Source organism: Larimichthys crocea, chromosome XII (assembly GCF_000972845.2).
Source record: "Larimichthys crocea isolate SSNF chromosome XII, L_crocea_2.0, whole genome shotgun sequence".
In the NCBI taxonomy this organism is placed as follows: Eukaryota; Metazoa; Chordata; class Actinopteri; family Sciaenidae; genus Larimichthys; species Larimichthys crocea.
Window position 1 is genome coordinate 4,894,895 of NC_040022.1, and position 25,300 is coordinate 4,920,194.

Genomic DNA, 25,300 nt, shown 5'->3' on the forward strand with positions numbered 1-25,300 from the left:
TAGATGGAAAAGGAAAAAAGAAAGCGAAATAAATAAGTAAATAAGTCTTCCCCTTATCCATTGGTCCCCTCTGATCCATTTAATATTAAAAACAGGTAGACAATGGATAACTGTAATGGAATTGTCCATAGTCCCTGCCAAACAAAGAAATAATAAAAAAAATAGTCAATATATTTTCATCCTTCTCATCTTATCTAAGTCAGTGGGCAATGTATCAGGCCTAACCAGGGAGAGGGAAAGTGAGGGTAACCAAAGGTTTCAGCATTATTACCCATGTTCTGTTTGAAAGTACATATCTGTTGTTCAATATTCAAACTCAGAATGTCAATGCATCTGTGATGCTTCAACATAAACTTCAGATTAGCTGGATATAGGAGACAGAAGTGCATATTTTTGTGGTAGAGCAGTTCTCTTAATTGAGTTAAACGCAGTCTATCTTTTGGTGAGAGCTGCACTCAAGTCATGGTAGAGTCTGGGGTCGTGTCCCTGATATTGCCTGGCCCATCTCAATTCCAGCTCCCTGTCTTGGTATTGGTAAAAAAAAAACACAGGACGAACAGCCTTGCCAGCTTACCCGTTGAAGGTTTTGGTCAGAGGGTGTGATGCCCCTTGCCCAGCTAAGATGGAGAAAGTGTCTGGACCCATAACATCTCTCAGTAGCTTGCATATAAAGGTGGTGGGGTCTTTCCCGTCTTCACATCCTGTCTTCTGGTATATTTAGTATGCGTAGATTAGACCTAACTGATCTATTTTATAGGTCCTCTAGTCAGTCTAGCAGGGAGCCGTTTTGACTTTGCAAGATTGTGATTGTGGCTGTTCAAAGTTCTCACCTTGTGTCAATGTGATGTGGGTCTGGAATGCACTTACGATTTTGTGTAGTGCATCGACTGAGAACTGGAGGAATGTAATGGAGTCAAGAATGAGTGTCGCCATGTCTCCTCTAAGATTAGCCTGATGTTTAGCCAGTTCTGACATCAACAGGGTCATGGTGAAGTGTTCAGAGATGACATTATCAGGAGACTCTTTGTCGTCATGTACTTGGCTCACGTACCTTTACATGTTTGCTTGTTAACTATGCTAGTACTGGTTGTTGTCTGTTGTGAATTAAGTTTTTCTGCAAAGTATTCCCAAGGGGTTTGCAAGTAGTTTAGAGTAGTTTACCGTTTCTAGAAAAAGTGGTAGGGGAGATCAAATTGTCTATTATTTGATATTGAAGTTACAGACGGGAAAAGGGGAGAGAGAAAATAAAGGGGACTGTAATCCAACCTAGGCCTCTGTAGTAAGGACTTAATTCAAGGAAGTGTTTTACTGTGAATCACTCCTGAACTGACAGTCACACTCTCAGTCACCATTATTGAGTAAAAAGCCACTGTTTTGGGCAATGACTGATTTGGTGATTGTGTCCCTTATTCTGTGGTATTTGATCCAGCTGATCTGGCTTGGTGGTCGGAAGATGATTGTCTTGAGGTACTCTGCACTTAATTGAATCTCTCCAGCACTAATTATGGTCATAGGTATGTATAAAACTTGACCTAAGTATTACAAATATTAGATATTAAAAAAAGATTAAACAGTTCATGATATAGTAACTTTAATACATAGTAATTTTAATACATGAATAAGTTTTCTGAGGTGGTCCTTTAAAAACTTAGTAGGTTAGTAATTTGTTTCTGTCTATTTACAGCTGAGGAATTACTTTCTTTCAAGCTCAGCAGAAGTATTGACATGTTGATGTAGAGTGATATACACTATGAGGAACAACACTGGGTTTCTGTTGGGACAAATAAAACTTGAGATATGGAGACATTCTCATAGCATGACAGTGAGTTTTAGATGTTCAGCTAAATATTTTACTATATCTCTCTCCAGTCAGTGAAAACAGAGGCGCAGGACCAACAGTAGAGGGGAACCCTGTTGTTGTTTCTTCCAGGTCCCGGCAGGTCACATAGAAGAGGAAGTGAGTCCTTAATTGGACTGTTCTTGACCTGGCGTGCTTCCTGTGGGCCCTGTGGGAAATGTTTTTGTCAGATTAAGCTCGCAGCCAGCATTCTCTCCCACATTGTGACGTGTTTGATAGCCAAAGCATTTTTTAGACTTCCCTGTTGCATGTTGATTGCAAGAGGACGAAAATAGGTTTTGGCACAGAGTAAGGCCACCTTGGATAAAAAGAGTGTTGCATCATAGTGACATTTTTGACATTTTGTACTATACTCTGCACCTTGTGCCCACCTGGGTATAAAAATAAAGGCTGCAATAACTGATTTTTGCTACTGATTTAAAGCTATTTTTGGTCTCTGCCAACTCCTGAGGGAAATATTTATCTTTTTACCCACTAAAAGACAGACAGCTACACATCCAGAGCGTAGTTCAACAACCACACCATTCTCCCTTAAATCACCGGTACTGTCCTCTCCTGGCTAAAGTCCTATCTCATAAACAGACAACAGTTCATCAACATTAATAGCTGCACACTTCCTGCACCACTTCTTTGTCCAAAGGCGTCCCCCAGTTCGGTGCTTGGCCCTCTCCTGTTCATCTTCTACATGCTCCCCCTTGATCACATCATATTCCATCATGGTCCCAACTTCCACTGCTATGCAGATGACCTTCAGCTTTACATCTTCAATAAATCCTTCACCGCTGCAACTCATTCAGCCCTGACCACTGAAATCAAATCACGGATGCAAGCCAATGTTCCAAACTTAACTGTGAAAAGTCAAGTCAATCAATTGTCCAAAATCCCTCACAACTTCTGTCTCACCATTGATAACTCTGCTATAAAAACTGTAAATATAGCTATAAATCTGCCCATCTCCCTCCCCACTCAGTTCAGCATTTCTCCAACAGTCACTCTCCTTCTCTGCTGCTGAAACTTTAATCCAAACCTTCATCACATCCAGAATAGACTACTGCAACAGCATTTTATATGGCACATCATCCAAAGTCTCAAATAAACTCCAATTTATCCAGTACTCTGCTGCCAATCTGCTCACCCAGACCACTTCACCCCTGTCCTCCAGAAACTTCACGTGCACCCTGTCCTACAAAGTATCCAAGTCAAAGTCCTTCTAACTCTCAAAACTCTCTGTAAGCAGGCCCCCTGCTACCTCAGTGACCTGCTTCACCACCATACTCAGTATTGCTGTTTCCACTTTCTCTAATGCCAGCCCCCTGTCTCCACCACTTAGGACCAAGCACAGGAACAACAGAGCCTTAGCTCACCATAGCTACACCCTCCCCCTGAAAATCTTCTCACACAAATCCAAGACTACAAATCAAATCACTACTCAAAACTCACCTTTTCAAAACTGCCTTTCAAGCCTCTGGAAGTGTAACTTGAAGTGCAGAGACAATATTAAAGCTGAGGGTCTCAGTAAGCATCCACAAAAATCTGTGTGAAAATAAACGTTCAGAAAACCTAGCCATTTTCATTTTGCTGTTTAGACTATTTATCAAGACTGTGTAGGCATGGCAGATATCATTTTGATCAACAGCTTCCTCGTGAGTACTCATATGGAAGCTAAACAATGTTGCTGTGGACAGCTACGTTTCGGAAGGGGAGGGACCATATTTTCCCAATGGTGAGCGAAGAAGCAGCTGGAGGTGAAATGGTTGCAGTGCACACCGCAATATACAAATGTAAGTTGTACATATGTTTTATATTTATATTTTGGCATTTAATGTTGACGTTAGTGCTCAGAATGGTGGCAATTCAAGGAACTTACAAGGCCTTACTTGAATTGAGAGAACACTACCCTGCCAAAATTGGTCTTCCTTTCCCTGGGAAGTCCAGTTTCATCATTTGATGTTTTTATTTTATTTTATTTTTTTACTTCACCTCAAGACACATTTGATCCTCTGAGGTTAACCTGCTGTGAAACAAGTGCCATGGTGATCCACCCCAATTAATAGTGAGCCTGCTTGGTGATGCCAGTTAAACCCAAAAAGAGGAGGTACCTGACCCCTGACATAGACTCCTAGTCCAAAGACAGGTCTGTTGTTCTTTGCATAACGAAAATGCACCTTTCTGACCTGATAAAAGTGAACTTCACATCACCATTGGAACCCTTTTTTTTCTCTTTTTATTTAAATAAAAGGGTTAGATGTCACGCTTTTGTGCATGTTCGTTCTGTTCTCTATTTCTTTGTTGTGTGTTCTCTGCTGACACCATTTAATCCCCTTTCCTATTTAGAGCAATAAAAGTGTTATGTGTCTTGCTTTTGTGCATGTCCTGCGTGTTGTTTCTGTCTCTTTGTTCTCACACAAATGTCATCTTAAGGTCACCATTTGATCCCATTTATTTTCTCTGCATTTTTTCAAAGAAAGAGGTGGCACCTGTCATGCTTCTGTGGTTCCATGACTAACCGCTTGCTTGTCAGAGTCTATTTTTCATACTTTCAAGGAACAGAATCTAAGATTTAGTGGTATAGTTGTGCAGTTGCATATTGCATGCGTCGTTAAACTGAGTTGCCGTGGGCGTGTCTATACGTGCTGAATGTAACCGCTGTGAAACAATCAGGAAACTACTTTTTATTTCTCTGATTAACAGCTTTATTAAGGTCGGTGCTCGCTCATTGTTATTGTTACGCTATGTCTCTTGACCAAAGAGCTCTCTCTTTCTCGCTCTCTCTCTCTAATCATCAGACTTAGAAGCTGGGTACATGAAATAAATAAAGTCAGAACACACACACAGGTAGATTATCAGAGTTTAGTCCATGAATCCACCTGGATAGTCTCAGTTTCAGAGACATTTCAGGCTGTCTGATTGGCTTGTGGAGCGTGACGTCGGGCTCCGCTTTCCCAAAAGTTGGATCTTGTTGGACCTGCTGACCCCCCTGCGTTGCGGACTGCCGTTGCGGAAACGGACTATCCCCATACCCCTATACACTGTTTTTAATGCGATAGAAGTGGTTTGAAGGTTTAGTTAAACTTAACAGGAATGCTAATAGATAAGTGATGATAACACAGTACATGCTTTGAATTCCTTTATTATAGCTGTGTAGTTTTAAGCCAAGCAGACCCGTAATAAAAACATAATAATTCTTATTTCAGGTGATTATACTCTAATGAAAACATAGTTATGAATGTTCTATTTAATTTCTGACATGTTCTGTAAATAGAAATCCCTAAATGTGACACACTGGACCTTTAATGTTAATCGATAATTCATCATCGTTGTGTAACCACTCTTAGCATGTAGAGTAGTACACACTTGCACGGACCTCTGGATCTGGCGCATCCACTTTAAATTAACACGCATTGAGCCATGCACAAAGATACACACACTTGTCTGTTCCCATCTAAGCTTTATAAATGGCTGTTTAGATTGACCCTGTGGTCTCTTCATACATTCCAGCTTTTTTTTTAGCCTGACTCCCAGGCTCAGCCTCAGCTGCACAACTCATCGGAGATCTCCCCTCTAATGCTGGTAATGTAGTATGTATATTGTGTCATCACGTTCTCTCATTGATTTATACGTGCAAAGATTGGTTTAGTGTCAACTGGAACTGCAGCGCGAGCTGAACTTCCCTTGTTTCTTGGTTTCTTAGAAATGAGCCTTTATGAGTGAACAGGATGCTGAAGCTCCCAGCTTGGTGAATCCGGTTGTTGTTTAGTTGTGTTTTTTTTTATGGATCATACAAGTTATGTAATATTTTGTGGTGAATGGTTTTAATCATTTAATCAGACCCAGTTTTGCTGTTTAATATATTTCCATTTTTATATATAACAGATATATACACCATTTTCTGCCCATTTCCTGCTGTCACTGCTTTACAGTACATTAAAAGCATTCAACTGGTGTAATACAGGGCAACCTTTATCGTGAAGCAGCCACAGGAAACACAATGTGTTGCAAACAGGCAGCATAAACTTTTTCTACCATATCTGCAGGACAAAAATACTTGTTTGTAATTTCAGGCTTTAAAATGTAACTTTATATGTGCATGTAAATTATTTATCAAGTAGACGTGTATTCTAAAAGCAGTAAACTCTTCATGAAGGTGGCTCAGGAAAGCAGTTAAAAAGTCTGACTTGAATAAGACTAAGTGCACCAACTGTTTGATAAAGACAACTCAGAGCTGATGAGATCAGACAAAGTGAAGTCTGGTTCAAAGAGCACATACCAATTCCTATTTGATCTTTACTCACTCGGGTCCACCATCATGAACAACATTCCAATTCCCCAGTGCCCTGATAAATCTACCCTGAGGAATCATGAGCAAGAAGACCCGAGACCAGACTCTGCGGACGTCTTTCTGTCTAAATCAAGTCTGGTTTAAGAACTGAAACGATCACTGATATCAAGCACAGATCACATCCAAGTATCTTCATCAAAACTGAGACAAAACTGCAATGTTCATGGCCTGACACAAGTAAAGATGAATTCAAGTTGTTGCAAATGTAACTTTATGAGTTAGAATACTTTGCAAATACTTTAAACTGAAAGTTAAAGTGAGTAGTAAGTCAAAATATATAGAATACAAATATAAATCTGACTTTTATGACAGAGTAGTTTATGTTCAACATGAAGAGGAGCTGGGAAGAAGATATACTGTGATTTACTGTGACAATTTAGTTTTATACAGCATCCCAACATGATAATATCAACCAAAACTATTTATTATATATTTTATTTTTATTATTTGAAACAAATGCAGATGTTTTTTTTTGTGGTTAGCTTAGGTTAGGATATGTATCTATATGAGGAGGATGTGTTTATTACATTTCCTATGCTGGATGTCTCCTTGGTCACCATATGTAGGCTGTTCAAATCTGAAAGTAAATATTATTCAGTGCTGGTGGGTATAAATGGGCTTGTATTTACATAACGCCTTTCTCATATACCGACCACTCAGAGAGCTTTTACAACACTTGTCACATTCACCCATACACACACACACACACACACACACTCACACGCATGCACACCAGCAACACAGCTTCATCACTTCATACAGAACTATCTTGGAAATCTTCATCAGAAATTATTAATAAAAGAGCAGCAATTAAAAAACCTGGCAGGTGATTGGATGAGCCATCTAACTATCTGTTGACGGTTAACTTCAGGCAGTCAGATCAATTGTTAGGATGCATTTGTGTTAAGATGTATGTTCCCATGTTCAGTGTAGAAGCATGTTGGTATGCCTGACTCAGTTTGTCACGCACACATCTGGTACAAACGTTGGCAGAAGTCCAAGACAGATGTTTTTTTGATGCTGTTTTGGTCAACCTAGGATCAGTTAAGGATCAGGGTCAGAGTGGGACCTTCGATGCTTTTTAGAGTTACAGTGGAGGAGGAGGTCCTGAGAAATGTTTTCCAGATGTGAAGTGTGCCAAGAGTATATTGAGCCTGTATCCTTCTATGTTCAAGAAGATTGTCTGCGCTGACATTTCAACCGTCAACTGAAGATCAACTTGTTCTGTTGTGTGTATTGGACTACGTGTCTTTTAGCCCAGAAAAATTCAACCTATCATCAATTAACCATATAATGTAGTCAAACTCTTTTTGTAGTCAGTTAAAAGAAGAGTGAAAACATCTTTCTCATCAAGGAAAGCCTTCAGTCTAGCATCTATGCTAACATTTTTGTTGTTGTTTTCGAGCAAACAGGTTTTATTGTGTGAATATTTTGTGTTATACAAATAAAGTTTGATTGATTGTCGCCTATACACCAGTATCTGGCCCACCAATGACAAAAATGTTTTTGGTATTTTTGAATATTCTTCATGATATTTTAAAGTTTGTTGTTTCCTGATCAATGATAAAGACATGGCGATCACTCACCCTGCACTTGGGGACGTATACTAATTTTGTATCTAATGAAACTCTTTCTCACTTATGACACAGCAGAGTGATTCCTGTTTGATACAGTCTAAAACGTTTGTTATGGCTGCTACGTGTATCTATGGCCGGGCAGATTTCTACACAAAAACACAACTTTATAACTTTATTCAGTAATTTTGGTGAAACTGGATCATATTTTATTTCTGTAACAACTCCATGTTACAGAGTTACATGCACAGATAGCTTTAACTTAACTATACTACTACTACAATAAAGTGGCTAGCTGCTAATTAACTACTGTAACTGAATCTGCCATTAGGAGGCAACAGAATTGGCTGCAGGGACCACAGCTACCTTGGTCAGCCTACACGGCTGATCAAACCAACTCAGCCCCAGCAATAAAACCACTTCCGTAGGCTACTGTATTTGTTTCAGAGGTTGTGTTTAGTCCCACAGTCCCAGTGTTGACTCGAATGTAGACGTTGATACTAGCTCATAGCACTACCTGCAGTGCATAGTTGTTGGGGAAGGGTACCACACACTGAGAATTGGCTATCAGTATCCATGACAATTCCATTTTTACAGGAAACGCTTTGCTTTCAGTTTAATGGGAACTTTAACCAGTAGTAAATTAAGTGGTGTTTTCAATGTATAGAACTTGACTGGACAACTTTGTGGTAGTTTGGATTATACAATTCAAAATTGGGAACATATTCACATTCACGTTTTTGAAACAAACACTTTAGCAGGTGGCAATCCAGATGTAAGAAAGTAGTTACATTCCACTCTCTCCCTTATATATAAGAGGAGAATATGACTTGGTATCTTTACTACATGAATTATTGTTTTCTTAAATGAATAATATTTACTTTTATGTACTCCCTTCTTTCCACAGTGGAAAGAATTTGGGGGGAACAGAGACATATACAAACTGTGTGCAGCAGATCTTTATCTGTGATGCTATAAAATGAAGCTATGTGCTTCAGTCTGCAACACTCCTCCACTCAGTCCTTTTACAGAGCACACTGCAGCATCTGGTCTTTCTCCACAAGACTTTTGTCACGGTAACCTCGGCCTCAACCTCGTGCTGCTGATTCATATCCACATAAATGTTTATATTTTATTCCATTTCCATCTAGAGATGCATTTCTTGGGTTCTTGGTTGGCTTTATACTGTAGGTAGCGGTACTCACAGCAAATTTGGGATACTATTAGGAATAGTGGGAATGGTCAGGAACCGTTATCTGCCTTTACACTTTGACAGGAAGAGGGAGCTCCTGTCAAACAAGAGCCATGGCCTTTGAATGCAATGACAGATACTGGGGTAATCATTTCCACCATTTTTATCCTCCACAGATAAACCAAAGAAATGTGTTTGAATGACAAGTGGCGATCAGGCCATTTGGTCAGTAGGGGGAGCTGCTGCCTATGCAGTCACCTTCATTCACCATAAAAAGGTTACTTTGCTGGTCATGTGAGCAGAAAGGGAGTGTGGGCATTCTTAATGCATACATGGAGTGTAAACGTACAGTATGTTCTCATTATTCTTAAATTCTCTGATAAGTTCATCATGTTGGCGTCCTGATTTGATAGTTTATTAAATTTTTACATGGTCACATGCTGTTCCTTAATCATGTCCATTAAACAATGTCCAGTGTGTAACATTTTAAGGGTATCTGTTGACAGAAATGTAATATCATCATTCATAACTATGTTTTCATTAGTGTAAAATCACCTGAAAATAAGAATTGTTATGTTTATGTTACCTTATAATGATTATATCTAAAGAGGGAGCGGGTCCTCTTCCATGGAGTTCACCATTTTGTTTCTACAGCAGCCCAGAAGGGACAAACCAAATTCTGGCTCTACATAGGACTGTTTTTTTTTACAAGTTTCACAGCTGCTGTAGTTTCTCCTTCATGCTTGAATTGAAAGGGAGACGTGACAGGTTTTCAGTTGGTTGCAATCTGAAACCTCACCACCACTAGATGCCACTAAATTCTACACACTGGTCTTTTAATGGCTAAGCTACTTGTATGCACTGATTGTAATATGCACAATAATCAGTCTATCATCAAATACATATTTTATTATCATATTTAAGATGAATGTTTATACCTTGTACTTCGAATGCAAATGTACTGGATTTAATGTGCTGGTGGAGCATTGGAACTATTTAGTTATCTGCATTAACTGATTAATGCATAAGATTTTATTGATATAAACGCAGCTAACAATTCTGCTTATTGGTCTGATTCTTTATGAGTTTTCTTATTGATTCTTGATCACTTTTCTGTGTGGGGGAAACCTACACAGGTTTGCAAAAGCTCCACTGTTTAACCACTGTTTAATTAAGAACCGGTTATCCTAAGAGCTAACTGTAGCAGCAGACTGTTGGTCAGCATGTAAAATAAATTAAATAAGAGAAAATTTGAGTTTATTCTGTTAATCCTGCCTGGATGGTGCTCATGTTATAACAGGATATTTACCCTCAGTAACGGCTGCTCAGTTGTAAAGCAGTCACACTTGTGTGATTAGTGTTCCTGTAATCTAAGCCCATGGTGTGTAGAAAGATGTTTCAGCAGATTGCTGGTGGTTCTTGCCTGAAATAATAATTTTACATACATTTATTAGCACTGTTGTCACCCGTCTTTGTCAAATAAAGCTCATTTCTCCCTCACCACCATGACTCCTGCTTGCTACAAGTCTCCAGCAGAACAGATCTGATCATATCTTGGACCTAAACCATTCAGTGATGTATAGACAAGCACTAGAATTTTGGAGTTGATCCTGTGAAAAAACTAGTAGCCAACATTTGAGACATACTGCACCTTTTTTGGTCCTTGTCACAACCCCAGCTGCCCGATTGCTGTCTTCATCAGTGTGAGATTAGCTGAAAAGTATGGAAATTTGTATGAAAAGATAGAAATGTAGGACATTTTGAAATATTGTATGAATTCATAGAATATTCTAACAAAGTGTGAGCTTAGTGCTCCCTGTGGCCCTTGAGTGCAGGCATGAGGTTGCAAAGCAATGGCGCCATCTTTTGGGCCCTAAGAAGAGCAGCACGTGATTTTCCAATGCATTCAATTATTGTAGAAAATGTTGAATAATTTGTGCAGTATAAATAGTAGAACTTAGAAAAGTAATAACACACATGTCATGAATGAGCTGCATCTGGTGTAATGTTATGGTTGTCGTACAGGATTTGTGGGAGTAGGAGTGCGGCATGGTAGAAAAAAATAAAATAAAAATAAATAAATAATAATAAAGATTTGGATAACAATAGTGTGGTTGCCCTCTGGCCTACACTTAAAAGCCCAGGCCTCAAATGAAGCGGAAAATGATTTATTATTATTTATACTTTGTATTTGGCAGGATCAAAAATAGTGTTTTGAATAGGTTTCAGTGTGCACATTTTATGCAAAGCAGTAACAACAGGTCTATTTTAGTCCACTTATTACAATAGGCTAAAAATAAAAAATAAAAAATACATTAAAAAATGTGAGAGTTAAGCCTGCAGTAGAGCACACCTCAAGCTTGCAGTCACATCATGTGACAATATGCTCACTAGAACACATATCTCTTTGTTAATGTTCATACAGATTACATCTAACACAAAAATGTGTTCCAACTGCTTTAGCAGACAACGATTTACACCTTTGTTATTGTATAACATTATCAAACAGTAATGTCAGCTAGGTAGTGGACGAATGTTAGCTGGTGTGGGTTATAAAATATGTTGTTTTGCCTTGAGATGTGTCTCAAGTCCCTCTGGGTTTTCACTATCCTCTGTCTTTTAGTTGACGATCTCTCTAGAGGTGATGAAATGATTATGTACTTACAAATCTCTAATAATTCTTTCTTATTAATGCTGTGCTCTCATTGGCTGATATTTCCCATACTTAAGACTTCTTTTTTCAACTTCCTTTGTAGGTATTATTTGATCAAAACAACACAGGAATCAGGCTTAATGCGGAAAATTACATGTGGATTTGAAAACAATATATAATACATCTCAGGAGCACTGGTAATTCTGATTAAATAATAAATGTAGTTGATGCAAAAACAACCACGCTGTGTGGAAATCAAACAAGAAATACATTTTTATTGCATTTTCAAGCATATACAGTAATTGCCAGTTATAACAAATCAAGTTTCAAGTTTCATTAAAAAATTGAGAACAGAAAGACAATAGACAAGAAACTTGTATGGAAATTAGTAAATATACAAAATCAAATTTAAAATACACAATAAAAAGAAAGAAAAGGGGGAAAAAGAAAAAAGAAAGTTGGTCATCAATAAGAAATAATAAATTAGGTAGTTCAGTCAGTGTTAAAGATTAGAGTAAAACATTAACACTCACTGACAGATGTCTGCACTGCTAGTACTGGTCAGAGACTGAGGAGGCAATGTCAAGATGGAGACCCGAGTGAAAAAGAGGGAACAGTGGAGCAGGAAAACTGAATATTTTCTGGCAGCAGCAGGCAATGTGGTCGGCCTGGGAAATTTGTGGAGATTCCCCTACCTGTGCTACAAGAATGGAGGAGGTAAGCTGGAACGCAGGAGTCCCTATATTGTAATATTTAAACCCTGATTCAAATATTCACTTTTTATCATTGATGAGGTCTTTATAGATGTCATTCTTTATTGATTTCTTCATGACTAAATTTATGGGAAACAGAAGGAACAAAGGAGAAAAACAGAAGGAAAAAATGGAACAGTTTTTAAATGTAATACATTTATTTATAGATTATATCTTAAATAATGCCTACATGACTCCTGCACACAAGAAACTGGGCGTCGATTGGATTAGAGCTGAAATGATCATTGTTTTTTAGTTTTATTAGTTAGCATTATTTGTTCTTTGTCAACCATATATCTGTATTGTAAAACTCCTTTTAGATCAGGTCAGCCAAAACATTAAAAGACATTTTATAGTAGATCAACAGATGAATCAATTAATCTGGATAATAATCACTGGATTAAGCCATCGTGAAAATAATTGTTAGTGGAGTTTTCAGGTGTATTTCTGTGTCTCTGCAGGTGTCTTCCTCTTACCTTACTGTTTCTTTGCTCTGCTGTGTGGTGTGCCACTTTTCATGCTGGAGACTGCGATTGGTCAGTACGGGCAGGAGGGTGCCATGACCTGCTGGACCAAGTTCTGCCCACTGGCAAACGGTAATCACATTATTGCTGGTTAAATCACTGTAAGCAGAAACATTTCTATGAACACTGGACAGTAGTTATAGTATTCTCATGGTGCTGTGGACGTCATATAACAGAGTGAGCAAAACAACAAGAATGCTGAAATTCATGCCATACATGATTGACTGCCTGTTGTTAATAAATCAAACACCAACAGTCAAAAAGTAACAATGTAACAGTACTTTAACAGTACTTCCTTTTGAGTACAGATTTTCAGTACTCTTTCTACCGCTGGTGCTGGTATTCTTTTCCAAAAATGGACGAGGGCTAATATTTAAAGTAACATTTAACAATCTTTACCAGATTTGGCTGCTGCCTTTAGGTGCGCCTTATATCTAGAACTATATCCAATTAAACTAAGGTGTTTTGGATGATTTCTTTAAGAGTCAACCTCTGTGGCTGAAGCCAACATGGAAGTGCCAAAAACTGCAGTTCCCCATAACGGCCACTTGAGGCTGGCTACAAAACAAGTCAATCTCCATAAACTCCCATGTAAAATCTTCAACTTCACAGCAGAAATAACAGCCTGGTACAAAAAACGTTTTTTCTCTCTATAACTCATTTCCCTGTTCATGACTGAACTCATCTGTTTAAATTATATTAAGGCTTAAAGTTAATAATTAAGACAGTGGATGCTTTGATTGACAGGTGGGTGCTGTCACAGATGGCTTGTTTGAGCAACCAGGCTTCATTAAGCACTCTTCAGAAACCTGTGGATGATGTCATAGATACTACATTCATGTTTTATATTGCCTATGGTTTTCTCTCTCTCAGGGACTGGCTATTCTATCATGATGATCCAGCTGTATTCCAGACTGTATGCCATTGTTCTGGCCTGGGCCCTCCTCTACCTCATCTACAGTTTCAGAGACCCTCTGCCCTGGACTACCTGCAACAATCACTGGAACACAGGTCAGTATAGGATGAGGGTGGATGTATAGTAAATTTTTAAAAAACATATCTACCTCTTGGAAAGATTGATTGAGCGAGAGCCCATTTCTGACATGCATCCATTTACATTAATGTGATGACAATTCAGCATGTTGGGTCTCTAATCTGAATAGACTACTTTTATGTAAAAGTACTGTGGGCTAGTGTACTAGATCATAACTTCGTGCAACCAGGTTAAAAAAGTTCAAACATTTTTTTGTAGGAATGGGGAAACCAACAGTCAAGTTACAAGTCACACGCTTTATTGAACCAGCCAGTGATATGGCTTTGCAATCATGTCACACTACTTCTGCCATTGCCTGTCACAGAAACATTTTGCGAGTCCTTAGTACATGACCCCTAGGTGTTGTTGCGGTGGTGGACCAATCACACGGCGCATTGAATCAAAGACTGCTTGCAGTCTTGATCTGGTTACAAAAAGAACCGATTGCAGGTATCATTTGACAGGCCCAGTTTCGATACTACTCAGTACTGGGTTGTTTCGGTCGATATCTTGAAAGGTGTCAAGTACCAATACCCAGCCCTACCTGAGGTTTCTTCCATTTTTTCATGAACAAAGTGTTTTTTGGGGTGTTTTTATTTGAGGTATTAAATGGTTTTGTCTGGATGGTAACCCTAGACATCGTTAGCCATGCATGTACTTCCATAACAAGGTATCAAGGTGCTGACAGCTGCTAACGTTTAACTTTAATGCAGAAAATGGTGCCATTAACTAAATTCTAATGACCATTTAAATAACATGGTTTAAAGATGAACACATAATCAGTGTGATCATTTCCCTTCCTCTCAACAGAAAGATGTGTGGACCTCACCTCTGCAAACAGGACTGCAATACACAGCAGCAACCTGACAGTAAACTGGACAAATGGAAATCTCACTAAGTCTTCAGCCAATGAGTTCTGGGAGTGAGTCAGTGTTGTTGCATCAAGCTCTTAATAAATTACTTAGTGCAGCAGCAATGGAGGAAGTATAAAGTTCACTCTTTTCTGGTTAAATCCAGTAATACTGATTGTCTATTGTCCCCATACAGGAGAGGAGTGCTGTCCATGTCTCAGGGAATAGATAAGATTGGTTCAGTACAGTGGGAGCTGGTGCTATGTCTCCTGGCCTGCTGGGTGGCCTGCTACTTCTGCATTTGGAAAGGGGTCCGCACCACAGGAAAGGTCTGTGAACTTTGGTCTGAGGGTTGAGCGACCAAATGAAGTTTAAATTCCCCGCTTTGGGGAGTTTAAAAAAGGTTTGGACAGAATCATGTCTGTTGCATCACCTCTTGTCCTAAAATAAGTTCAGGGGTTTTTTAACTTATTTTTAATAGGTTTTATGTTATTTCTAATATCCTGCTCATTTTCATTGAAAAATGCGCTATAGAGGATGATTATACAACACAACAGTGTTACACCACTGACTGTGTAGAAATTATGGCAATTTATTGATATCTATAGGGAGCATGTCCACAAGGATGATGGCAAGTCCAGTTGTCCATCATTCACATTTGTATTACTGTAATGTGGTTGGGTGTGTTTGGTGTTGATATTTCTAGAACTGTTGTCAGTGTTTTGTTTGATATGTCGGCTAACGGTCGCAAGTATAAAAAGAGAATGCAGGAAATCTGAGTGTAGGATTTTATTCTACATCACATCGTGTAAAATATAACAATTGCACTTCCTGAAGTGTTCTTTGAGAACCAAAAATTCTAAATATCATTAATTGTGAGGAGAAAAACAATTACCTCATGTAATGCTGCCTGCAAGTGAATTCAGGCGAAAAGAGGAAGTAAAGCTTGGTGGAGCTCAGGAAATACAGCTTTACAAAATAAAACTGATACTGTTATAAACCAGAATCTCCCTCCAGTAAAAAAGTGACCAAACTTTACATGAAACTAAATTTTCTTGTGTGATATATCACTTAAAAACAAGATTTTGTAGAAATTTGTAATTTTTTCAGTTTCAGTGTGCAATATCTCATGTCGTAAATATGGAGAGCCATTTGTGATGGAATGCAATATGCTAAGTAACTATTGAAATTTCAGGTGGTGTATTTCACGGCTGTGTTCCCCTATGTGATGCTGGCCATCCTGCTGGTCAGGGGGTTGACGCTGCCCGGAGCCTGGCAGGGTGTGGTCTACTACCTGTATCCAGATCCCTCTCGTCTGGCAGACCTTCAGGTGAGGCACCTTGGACAAATCTTGCAGCTTTAAGCTGTGTCCCAATTCAGGGGCTGCATGCTTCGAAGGACGCAGCCTTCACAGCCTTCTAAGGCGACTCCTTCTGAGGGACCTTTGAAGGCCGCATCAACCGTTGTTAAATGAGACAGTCTAGCCTTCGAAGCATTTCCTGGTTGCGTCACCAGCTAGGTCACCTGCCGTCAGTTGGTACTTTGTGACGTAGCCGTTGCCTGTCAGTTAGTCGTCAGTTGAGAAAACAAAGAAAAAACAGACAGAAGAAAGTATAAGAAAGAAAATATAAGTAATTAGTAAAAGTAATTAAATATAAAAACCCAATACTTACATTTAAATGTTAATTCATTGCCGCTTGGTGTCGCCATAGTATTTTCCCTGGCACTGAACAGTGGCGTGCAAAGGATCTTGGAATATGGGAGACCGCGAAGGATAGTTGCGGTGCATCCCCCCAAAAAAGGGAAAAGAAGGATGCATTTGAAGGAGCCTTCGAATTGGGACAACCTTTGCGCGGCGTTGTGACGTAATCGGCCTTCAAATGCGTGCTTCGAAGGATGCAGCCCCTGAATTGGGACATAGCTTTAGAGTGTCTTGTCTGTTTGTGAAGTGGTATTTGTGAAAGGCCAAGTTTGTGTTGAAGTGTCACACCTACCTGATCTGGGGGATAGTTATCACAGGAGACGAGCAGAGAACTGACAGACTAAAGACCGACTACCGACTCATATAACACTGACAATGATCTAATTACTTGTTAATCAGGTATGGATGGAGGCTTGCGCTCAGGTTCTCTTCTCCTATGGTGTTGCATCAGGAACCGTTATTACATTGAGCAGCTACAATAAAGTCAAGAACAACTGTTACAGGTAAGCTGTTTTTCCGCATGTTCTGAGGCCACCTTAACACTAGGAACGAGAGGGCGAGGTGAGGGGAGTGCAATCAGCAACTACCCTGCTATATTCCTGCACACTGGTCCTTTAACTTTATGTACATTTTTGTAAATATACAGGGACAGTCTGTGGTTGTGTGCGCTCAACAGTGGCACAAGCTTTGTGGCCGGCTTCGCAGTCTTCTCAGCTCTGGGCTACATGGCCCACGAACAGGGAATTCCCATCAACATGGTGGTCGAATCGGGTATGATTGAAGTTCTGTCTCTGCTCGACACGAGAATCTAATGTACCCTCACACTTTAATTAGAAAAGGACAGAAATCTTATCTAATACAAGGCAAGTGGAGAGGACAATAATTAAAATGTCCCTTCTGTCCTTCAGGCCCTGGACTGGCATTCATCGCTTTTCCTCAGGCTGTGGCCATGATGCCCGTGCCTCAGCTGTGGGCTGTTTGCTTCTTCTTTATGCTCATTCTGTTGGGACTGGACACAGTGGTAAGAAGATAACACACACCATAATACAAGGCATATGTATCGGATCTTATACTGTATATCATATTAATTTAATTATATCAAATCTTTGTGTTGTATACATTTTAGTCAGGTCTAAAGATATCTCCACAACATCAATGTGTCTTGTATGCATGTAGTCTACAGAGCAGGGGTGTGTCCAAACTCTTTTGACTGGGGTGGCCCTAAACGGGGTACTGACTAGGGGTGGCATGTAGAACACTGTAAGAAAAAAACCCATAAAAACGGTAAATGACTGGCTGCCAAACAAACACCGTAAAATTAAAGTAAAAAAAAACGTAATTCAAATAATGTGCAAAAACATTAAATTTACAGAAAATTTCATTAAAATTGTTACAGAAAAATAACATTATTTTACAGATTTTTCCCAAATAATTATGATCAATCACCTTCAATAAAGGGTCAATCCTAAAAGTTCTGCAGGAAAATACCATTATTTTACAGATTTTTTAGACTTTATGCAGGATTCCTGAGGTTAAATTTAATACCTTTTTAATACTTTCTAAATATTTTTTAAAACCTCAATGCAACTTGCTTCTAGTCATATAGCAAAAACAGGATTGATAAATGGGAGGGCACACACACTGTTGTCAATCCCTTAGTTATTTACATTTCATCATTATTTGCATTTAGTCATTTAGCTGACGCTTTTATCCAAAGCGACTTTCAGAGAAGATGTGATGGCTGCAGTGGAAGTGGACTGTGGACTGGTGGTGGGACTCGGTTGGAGCGGTGTACCGGGCATACTAGCAGCACAGAAATTTGATATTAATGGCTGCTCTCCCATCAAGTTGACATTCCAACTACATAATTTGAGTTACGCTACTTGACATCTGCTAAAGAAATGACACAATGCCTAAGATTTCAGTACCACTCCAGTACACTTCAATACCAGACATCAAGTATCAAACTTTTTTGAGCAAAGCTTGTTTCAAGTTTTACTCCAGCAATCAGCCATGTACAGAACTTTTCAGTATTCAGTGATGTTGTACCGTCATACTAACCGCAAACTTCTTGAGAATCATTACAAAGTTTCAGGGCATTCCAGTAAACATGTAACTCACGGTGCTGGAGAAGAGGGAGTGACACATCTTCCAGTATGAAATAAACCAGCCTCATATGTAGTTATAATCAAGATGCAGGCACACTCTTCACTGTGTATGTTTGACATAATGATCTGGTATAAAGGTATTCTCTTCTCTGTCTACTTGTGTGTGTTAGTTCGCAGGTTTGGAAACTATAACATCGTCAGTGATCGACTTGTTCCCAGGACAGATGCGCAGACCCTGGCGCAGAGAAATCTTCCTCATCATCTTCTCCTCTGCCTTCTTCTTGATAGAGATCCCTCTCGCCTCTCAGGTACTGCACAGGCCTGTGAAACCCAAACACAACAGCTAACACTCAACACATTCTCATATTGAAGGCGCAATTTAAGTGACACCAAATATACTTCATGTACCTGTTGTGTGTTGTCCAGGGAGGAGTGTACCTGTTCCAGTTGTTTGACCACTATGCTGCTAATGGAGCGTGTATATTGTTTGTGTCTTTGGCCGAGTGTGTGGCTATTGGCTGGGCCTTTGGTGAGTAGTACCAGTATCATGTTCCAAAAGTACTATCGAGCTATCTTTAAACTGTTACCCCGGTTTAAATATCAACCCAGTATCCTCTGAGTTCTAGTCCAGTACCAACATTCATTGCCGGAGCAGGAAGTAGTGTGACTATTTCTTGCGACTTCCTGGTGGTATGGATCTTCTCATGTATTTCCAGAAATGTCAAAATGTTCCTTCAACCATAGTTTATTTTCCATAACCAGAAGTCTGCGTTTGTCACGCACAGGTGTGGTGGAGAGATATTATTTGTAAAACATGGTCATCATTGAACATAATCTTCCAGTATCAGTGTTCATGTTTGGTAATAAGTTGCTATTTTCAAGTCCTCTGCTATAGTTCCTGTATCTAGAAATATCTCTGTTGTAGGAGCAATACTGTCTGGTGTATGCATCTCAACTTCCTGACACGTCTAAATAGAGCAAGTTAAAGAGAGAGCAGGCGAGTGCCGAGCAAGCCAGTGAATAAGTGACTCTTTAGTAGCGGGACTTTTCTGCCACAGTGACCAGTCGGTAATGATAACTCAGGTGCGATTGCTATTTCTGTAAAACACATAACCTGTTGTTAGGTGTTTGCTGGAAACTGTTTGGGCAGGCATGTTCAAAATCTGTCTATCACAGACTTGAACCAATCAGAAATACATAATGTAGTCGAACTCTTACCAAAGTCGGCTGAAAGAGGAGCAAGAACATCTTTTCCATCAAGAAAAAGCCTTCAGAAACGTTCTGTTAGCAACCTTGCTAACATCTTTAGCCGCCACCATTGTTGTCACATCTCTCATGTAGTGTGTTAAACCACTTACTAGTTCACAACCACTGCTTTTGGACGCAAGGGTATGGATTGAATCCCAGCAGGATGGATTTTCATGTGATTTTTGTCATCTAACAAAAAGATTTAAAGGTCTGATGTGTGAGAATATGTAGTATAACATTCATGTATGTAAAACTTTTTCATTAGTGTATAACCATCAATACTAAACACTGCATCTAAAAAGAACCATGTTTTTTTGTGGGTTTTGTAGTCACTGCAGATTTTCCTCTTTGGCCAAGAGAGTCAGTTGAGGGGATTGCAATCAGCAACTCCAGCACCAGGTGCCACTAAACCTTACAGACTGCTCCTATAAATAACATTATAATTTATTGATGTACGTGTTGTATATTTAAGCTTAGACTTAGTGATTGCAGGGCAGTCCGTCATATATCCTTTAAATTGTTGCTAACAAACTGTAATTATCACGCAGGTTCCGGTCGGATGTGTGATGCAGTGAAAGACATGACAGGACAGAGACCGTCTTTTTTTTTCAATCTGTGCTGGTGTTACTTCACCCCTCTGACCTGCGTGGTGAGTTACACACTGTTATGTTTCTGACACATCTGATAAATATGAACCTAGACTTGGTTCGTATGGGGAATTTCTGACCTGGCACCAGAAGGCCAATGATGCTGATACAATATCAAGCTACAGAAGTTACTTTCTTCCTCTGCGTTTCATTCAAGATTTGCTTCATCTGCTCCTTTGTGGACCAAAAGCCCCTGACATCCAGCAGGGTCAAGGCGTTCCCAGACTGGGCCTACAGTCTGGGCCGAGTCATAGCCTTTTCCTCTGTGGTTCCAATACCCATATGGGCTGTCGGCAAGATCTGGCTCACAAAGGGCACCCTCAGAGAAGTAAAAGCACCAACACATCCTGCTTAGTATATTCACTCTACCAATATACAGTATTCTGTTTATCTAATCGTCTTTATCGTCTGTCCTCAACAGCGCATGTCGATCCTGTGGTATCCTGTTAGAGATCCTGTTGATCCGAAGACTAAAAGACTAAATGAAACAGAGATGAGACCAATGTCAGCCCCTGTTCCTGATATGTTATGACTGTTTACTTCTGTGTAATGTACTTATAGATTTCTATAGCAGCCAAAAGAAAGAACAATTTTTACCTTTTAACAGTGACAGTTGCTGCAGTGACTAGGTGCTGCTAAATCCTACACACTGGACATAGCCTTACCCCGAAACCCCACTGTTGTTTTTGGTAAACTAGAACGACCGCGTATCGCTGTGGCACACGGAAGGCGGCACATCTGTGCCTGATTGAATTTGGGGGTTAATATGACAGACATACACTTCTATATATGTTTTGTACATAATGTAAATCAGCATTTATTTCAATGTTTATTTCCAGATTCAGTACAGTTATCATTAATGTTGAAATTAGATATAGATACCAAAACTGTTTTTTGTACCAGGCTGTAAACATGTTTATTTCTGATGTGAAGTTAGACATTTGAACATGGGGACTTATGGAAATTGACTTGTTCTCTAGACAGCCTCAAGTGGCTGTTCAAGGAACTGCAGTTTTTGACACTTCTGCATCGGCTTCACTTGACAGCCATGGAGGTTGGAGGAAACCACAAAGAGAGAAGATAAAAGAATGGAAATGATTTAAGAGGTTCTGAATTATTCATAGGATATTATCATTATTATTATCATCATTAGTTCACCAGACAATCTGTAAGCTTCAGTACATTCACTAAATAAACCATTGATCTGCATCAGTTCAGCCACTGAGTCTGGATTTGACTTATGTACTTCAAGGTTTCTTGGAGGGGAAGTTTGGTGCATTATAAATGGCGGGAAGAAGATACAGTAGTAGAGAGGGTTGTAAAGAAAAGAGAGACATGGGGATGATCTTTAAATGGAAAGACTGCTGAGAGGTCAGGCAGGATGAGGAGTGCTGGAGTGGAGAATGGATGTGCAGAGGGTGCTCCTCCTGTGTGTATCCATGCATGTGTTTGCAGACCGGCAAATGTGTTTGCACGTGGACATGTATGCATACGTGTGTTCCTCCTCAGCCCATGTGGTGAATCACGACATGGCCTGATCCTGTGTCACAGTGGAAACTTGTGGCAGTAAAGTGGAACAGTGTCACACACAGTGCTGCTCAACATAAAAATTACAGTGTTTTTCAGGGAATAACCTCTACGTTAACCTCCCTCATGTTCATGTTTTCTGATACCTTCCTTTTGCTTGCATTCATTTCAGAATTATATTAATATCAATTATTTGTTACATAGAGAATGTGCTTGTCGTGGACAGGAAAAGGAAAGGAAAAAAGGGAAAAAGGCCATCCAAGGCTTGACAGTACCTCTTAAAAAAGTGTATTTTGACCTCCCTGGTGCTAAAATTAGATTATCCATTTGATATGGGAGTGGATTCTTCCTTTGTCTCCTGGATCACAGATTACCTGACAGAAAGGCCACAGTTTGTCAGGTTGAGGAACTGTTTTTCTGGGACATTAATGAGCAGCACAGGGGCTCCACAGGGGACTGTTCTGGCTCCATTTCTGTTCACATTGTATACAGCAGACTTTAAATATAACTCTGAGTCCTGCTGCTATTGTAGCTTGTATACGAAATGGACAAGAATCTAAATATGGGGATTTGATCAAATCCTTCAGACAAAGGAAATGGTCATGGATTTCCATAGGTCCAAGGGTTAGGGTTAGGGTTAGCCTCTTCAGCCTCTTCAACACTTGTGGGGTGGATATCGAGGTGGTGACAAGAAGGCTGGCTCTGTGATCGGAGTAAGGATGGACTCTCTGGAGGAAGTGGTGGAGAGAGACACAATGAGGATGGTGGATGCCATCCTGAACAACATGGATCATCAACTACAAAACATCTTGATGGACCAAAGAAGTAACGGTGGTGGACAGCTCCTCTTTCTTCATTGCAGGATGGAGAGATACAAAAGATCTTTTTTTACCTACGACCATCAGACTTTTTAAATCTTCTAAAATTGGCAGATGAGCTGACAGACAAATCCCCTTGGGGATTAATAAAGTAATTCGTATTCGTATTCATATTCATATTAAACCTCCTCCTCCCTTCCTATCAAACTCCTCCTCCTCCTCCTGTTGTCCAGTCCAAAGTCCGAGCCTGAGGACCAGATGATCTGTCTGAATATAAAAGAGACAAGCAGAACACAGCCACACACGATACATCCATCTGTCACAAAGAAAACCTCCCCTGACCCAATTTTTCTTGTAAATACTTTTTTATTTAAACACTCAATGACCTGAGCTGTAAACGTCGAGGACATCTCAGCACCTTAAATTACGGACACAGTCATTCTCTCTCATACACACTCTCACACACACATACACACATAAATATCACTGGATGCACTGATAAGGCTGCTGTTTATAGCTGCACTAGAGGACCGACTTGTTTGTGCAGCTCACATCCAAACTGAATTTGCAAGAAGACGATGTACTAACTGGGATATTCTTACAAAATTCTGTAAGTATAATTCTGTCTAGTTATATATGTTTAGTTATACTGACATTATACTATTTTATTGCCCTTTCATGGTACTGTTGTTCTGTCATTAGCTTAAGGTTGTCTTAAATCTGTCTTTGTAATTAAATTCCAGCTGCAGTTTGGTCAAAACCAAAAGCTACTGTGTCCTGTAGAAATCACCTAAATGCTACAAGAGGACATTGTATCTGAAATTTAACTTAAACTTGTTCACACCTGGTTTAACTGAGGTTTAACTTAAACCTGCTGCAAACCTGTTTAACTGAGCATTAATGTAAACCAACCCATACACCTGGTTTAACAGAGGTTTAACTTAATTTTGCTAAAAGAGAGTGAATATTAGATTTAAACTCATGCCCTGGTGGGCATAAACATGACACCAAATGAATGCTAATGTTGCTGAATGTGAAAATAAGCAAGTTCACCACAGAAAGCAAGTTCACAGATGAAATGTTGTCTCCACATATTTCAACCATCCCCAAATGGCCAAAAGTAAATCAGTTACTGTAGGTTTAGCAACAATATTGAAACTGCTCACATATTTGTTAAAATGCAGGTTAAAGTGATCAATGCAGCAGATGTGTAGACAGGAAGTGAAACAACAAAATCTGCAACTTACCATGTATGAGGTGGGCTGAATGAAGCCTGGGTGCTCAAATAAGCTGTCTGTAATGGAACCACCTGTCAGTCAGAGTGTCTGTGAACTGTTCTGTAGCCAACATCAAGTGCAATTTTAATTCTTTTAGACCTCAGCTTTTGACACCATAGATCACTCCATTTTAATTAACCATCTTAAAACCTGGGTGGGCATCAAGGACTCTGCACTTGGTTGGTTTTACTCTTATCTTTTAAAAAGAACCTTCTTGGTCACCACAGGTAATTATTCTTCTTCGTCAGCTCACATTACCTGTGGTTCAATTTTAGGTCCAATTTTATTTTCTATTTACCGCAATTTTCGGACTATAAGCCGAAAACACGCTTTCACACGCTTTGAACCCTGCAGCCTATACAACAGTGCGGCTAATTTATAGATTTTTACTAGACGTGGGGAAAGATTATACGCCAGAGAAGACACTAGTTTTGATTTTGAAATGTCATTTTGCGCATCATGCACACACCCTCATCATGGAAAACACACAAAGAAATACATATGATGCAGCTTTTAAGTTAAAGGCAATAGTAGGCTAAAGTGTGTTTTATTTTCTAACCAGGTGTGTTACTGTCGTGTTGGTGCAGTGTTTTATTTTCTAACCATGCGGGCATGTTCATCCCGTGTTGATGCCGTGTTGGTGCCATACTGCTGATTTTCAGGCATAGTTTGAAAAAAAGCGTGTCTTAAATTAAAACTAAAAAAAACTTCAGTGTATTGTCTTTCTGTGTAAATACCTCATGTTACAACATAAAAACCTGTGGCTTATATTAAGTGTGGCCTATATATGTACAAAATGTATTTTTTTTTTCACATTCAGCTGGTGTGGCTTATATTCAGGTGCGCTCAATAGTCCGGAAATTACGGAAATTACGAAAATTATATGCTCCCTCTTGGCCATATCATTGAACGCCACAATGTTTCTTTTCATTGCTATGCAGATGGAACACAGATCACCTCACCCTGAGACCTGCTGACCCTAGAAGCCTAGCTTCTGTTTTAGACTGTCTTAGTGATGTGAACTGCTGGATGGCACAAAATCTCTTGAAACTCAACAACTCAAAATCAAAATCTATTCTAACCTCTCTTGGTCCCTATGCCAACTGCGTAACGCCCACTGCCCGTAATCTAGGAGTCATTTTTTCAATAAAGTAGTTCAGTCTTGTTTCCTTTAATTCAAAACCATCTCCAGAATCA

General features: G+C 39.5%; 1 protein-coding gene across 1 annotated transcript; it reads left to right on the top strand.

Moving 5' to 3' along the window:
• Positions 1-12,203: 12,203 nt before the first annotated feature.
• LOC104927190 (sodium- and chloride-dependent GABA transporter 2) lies at positions 12,204-21,218 on the top strand. The gene is made up of 14 exons (XM_027285625.1): positions 12,204-12,333; positions 12,830-12,964; positions 13,766-13,903; positions 14,736-14,847; positions 14,973-15,105; positions 15,972-16,106; positions 16,878-16,981; positions 17,125-17,249; positions 17,387-17,499; positions 18,757-18,894; positions 19,013-19,115; positions 20,383-20,483; positions 20,639-20,809; positions 20,903-21,218. Exons 1-14 carry the CDS (start codon positions 12,204-12,206, stop codon positions 21,011-21,013), a joined length of 1,749 nt encoding a protein of 582 aa, XP_027141426.1. The 3' UTR covers positions 21,014-21,218.
• The last annotated feature ends 4,082 nt before the right edge of the window (positions 21,219-25,300 follow it).

Coding starts and splice junctions, on each gene's coding strand:
- LOC104927190 (XM_027285625.1), top strand. CDS start 12,204: ATGGAGACCCGAGTGAAAAAGAGGGAACAGTGGAGCAGGAAAACTGAA. Junction 15,106..15,971: donor GGGTCCGCACCACAGGAAAG/GTCTGTGAACTT, acceptor TTGAAATTTCAG/GTGGTGTATTTCACGGCTGT. Junction 20,484..20,638: donor TCACCCCTCTGACCTGCGTG/GTGAGTTACACA, acceptor GTTTCATTCAAG/ATTTGCTTCATCTGCTCCTT.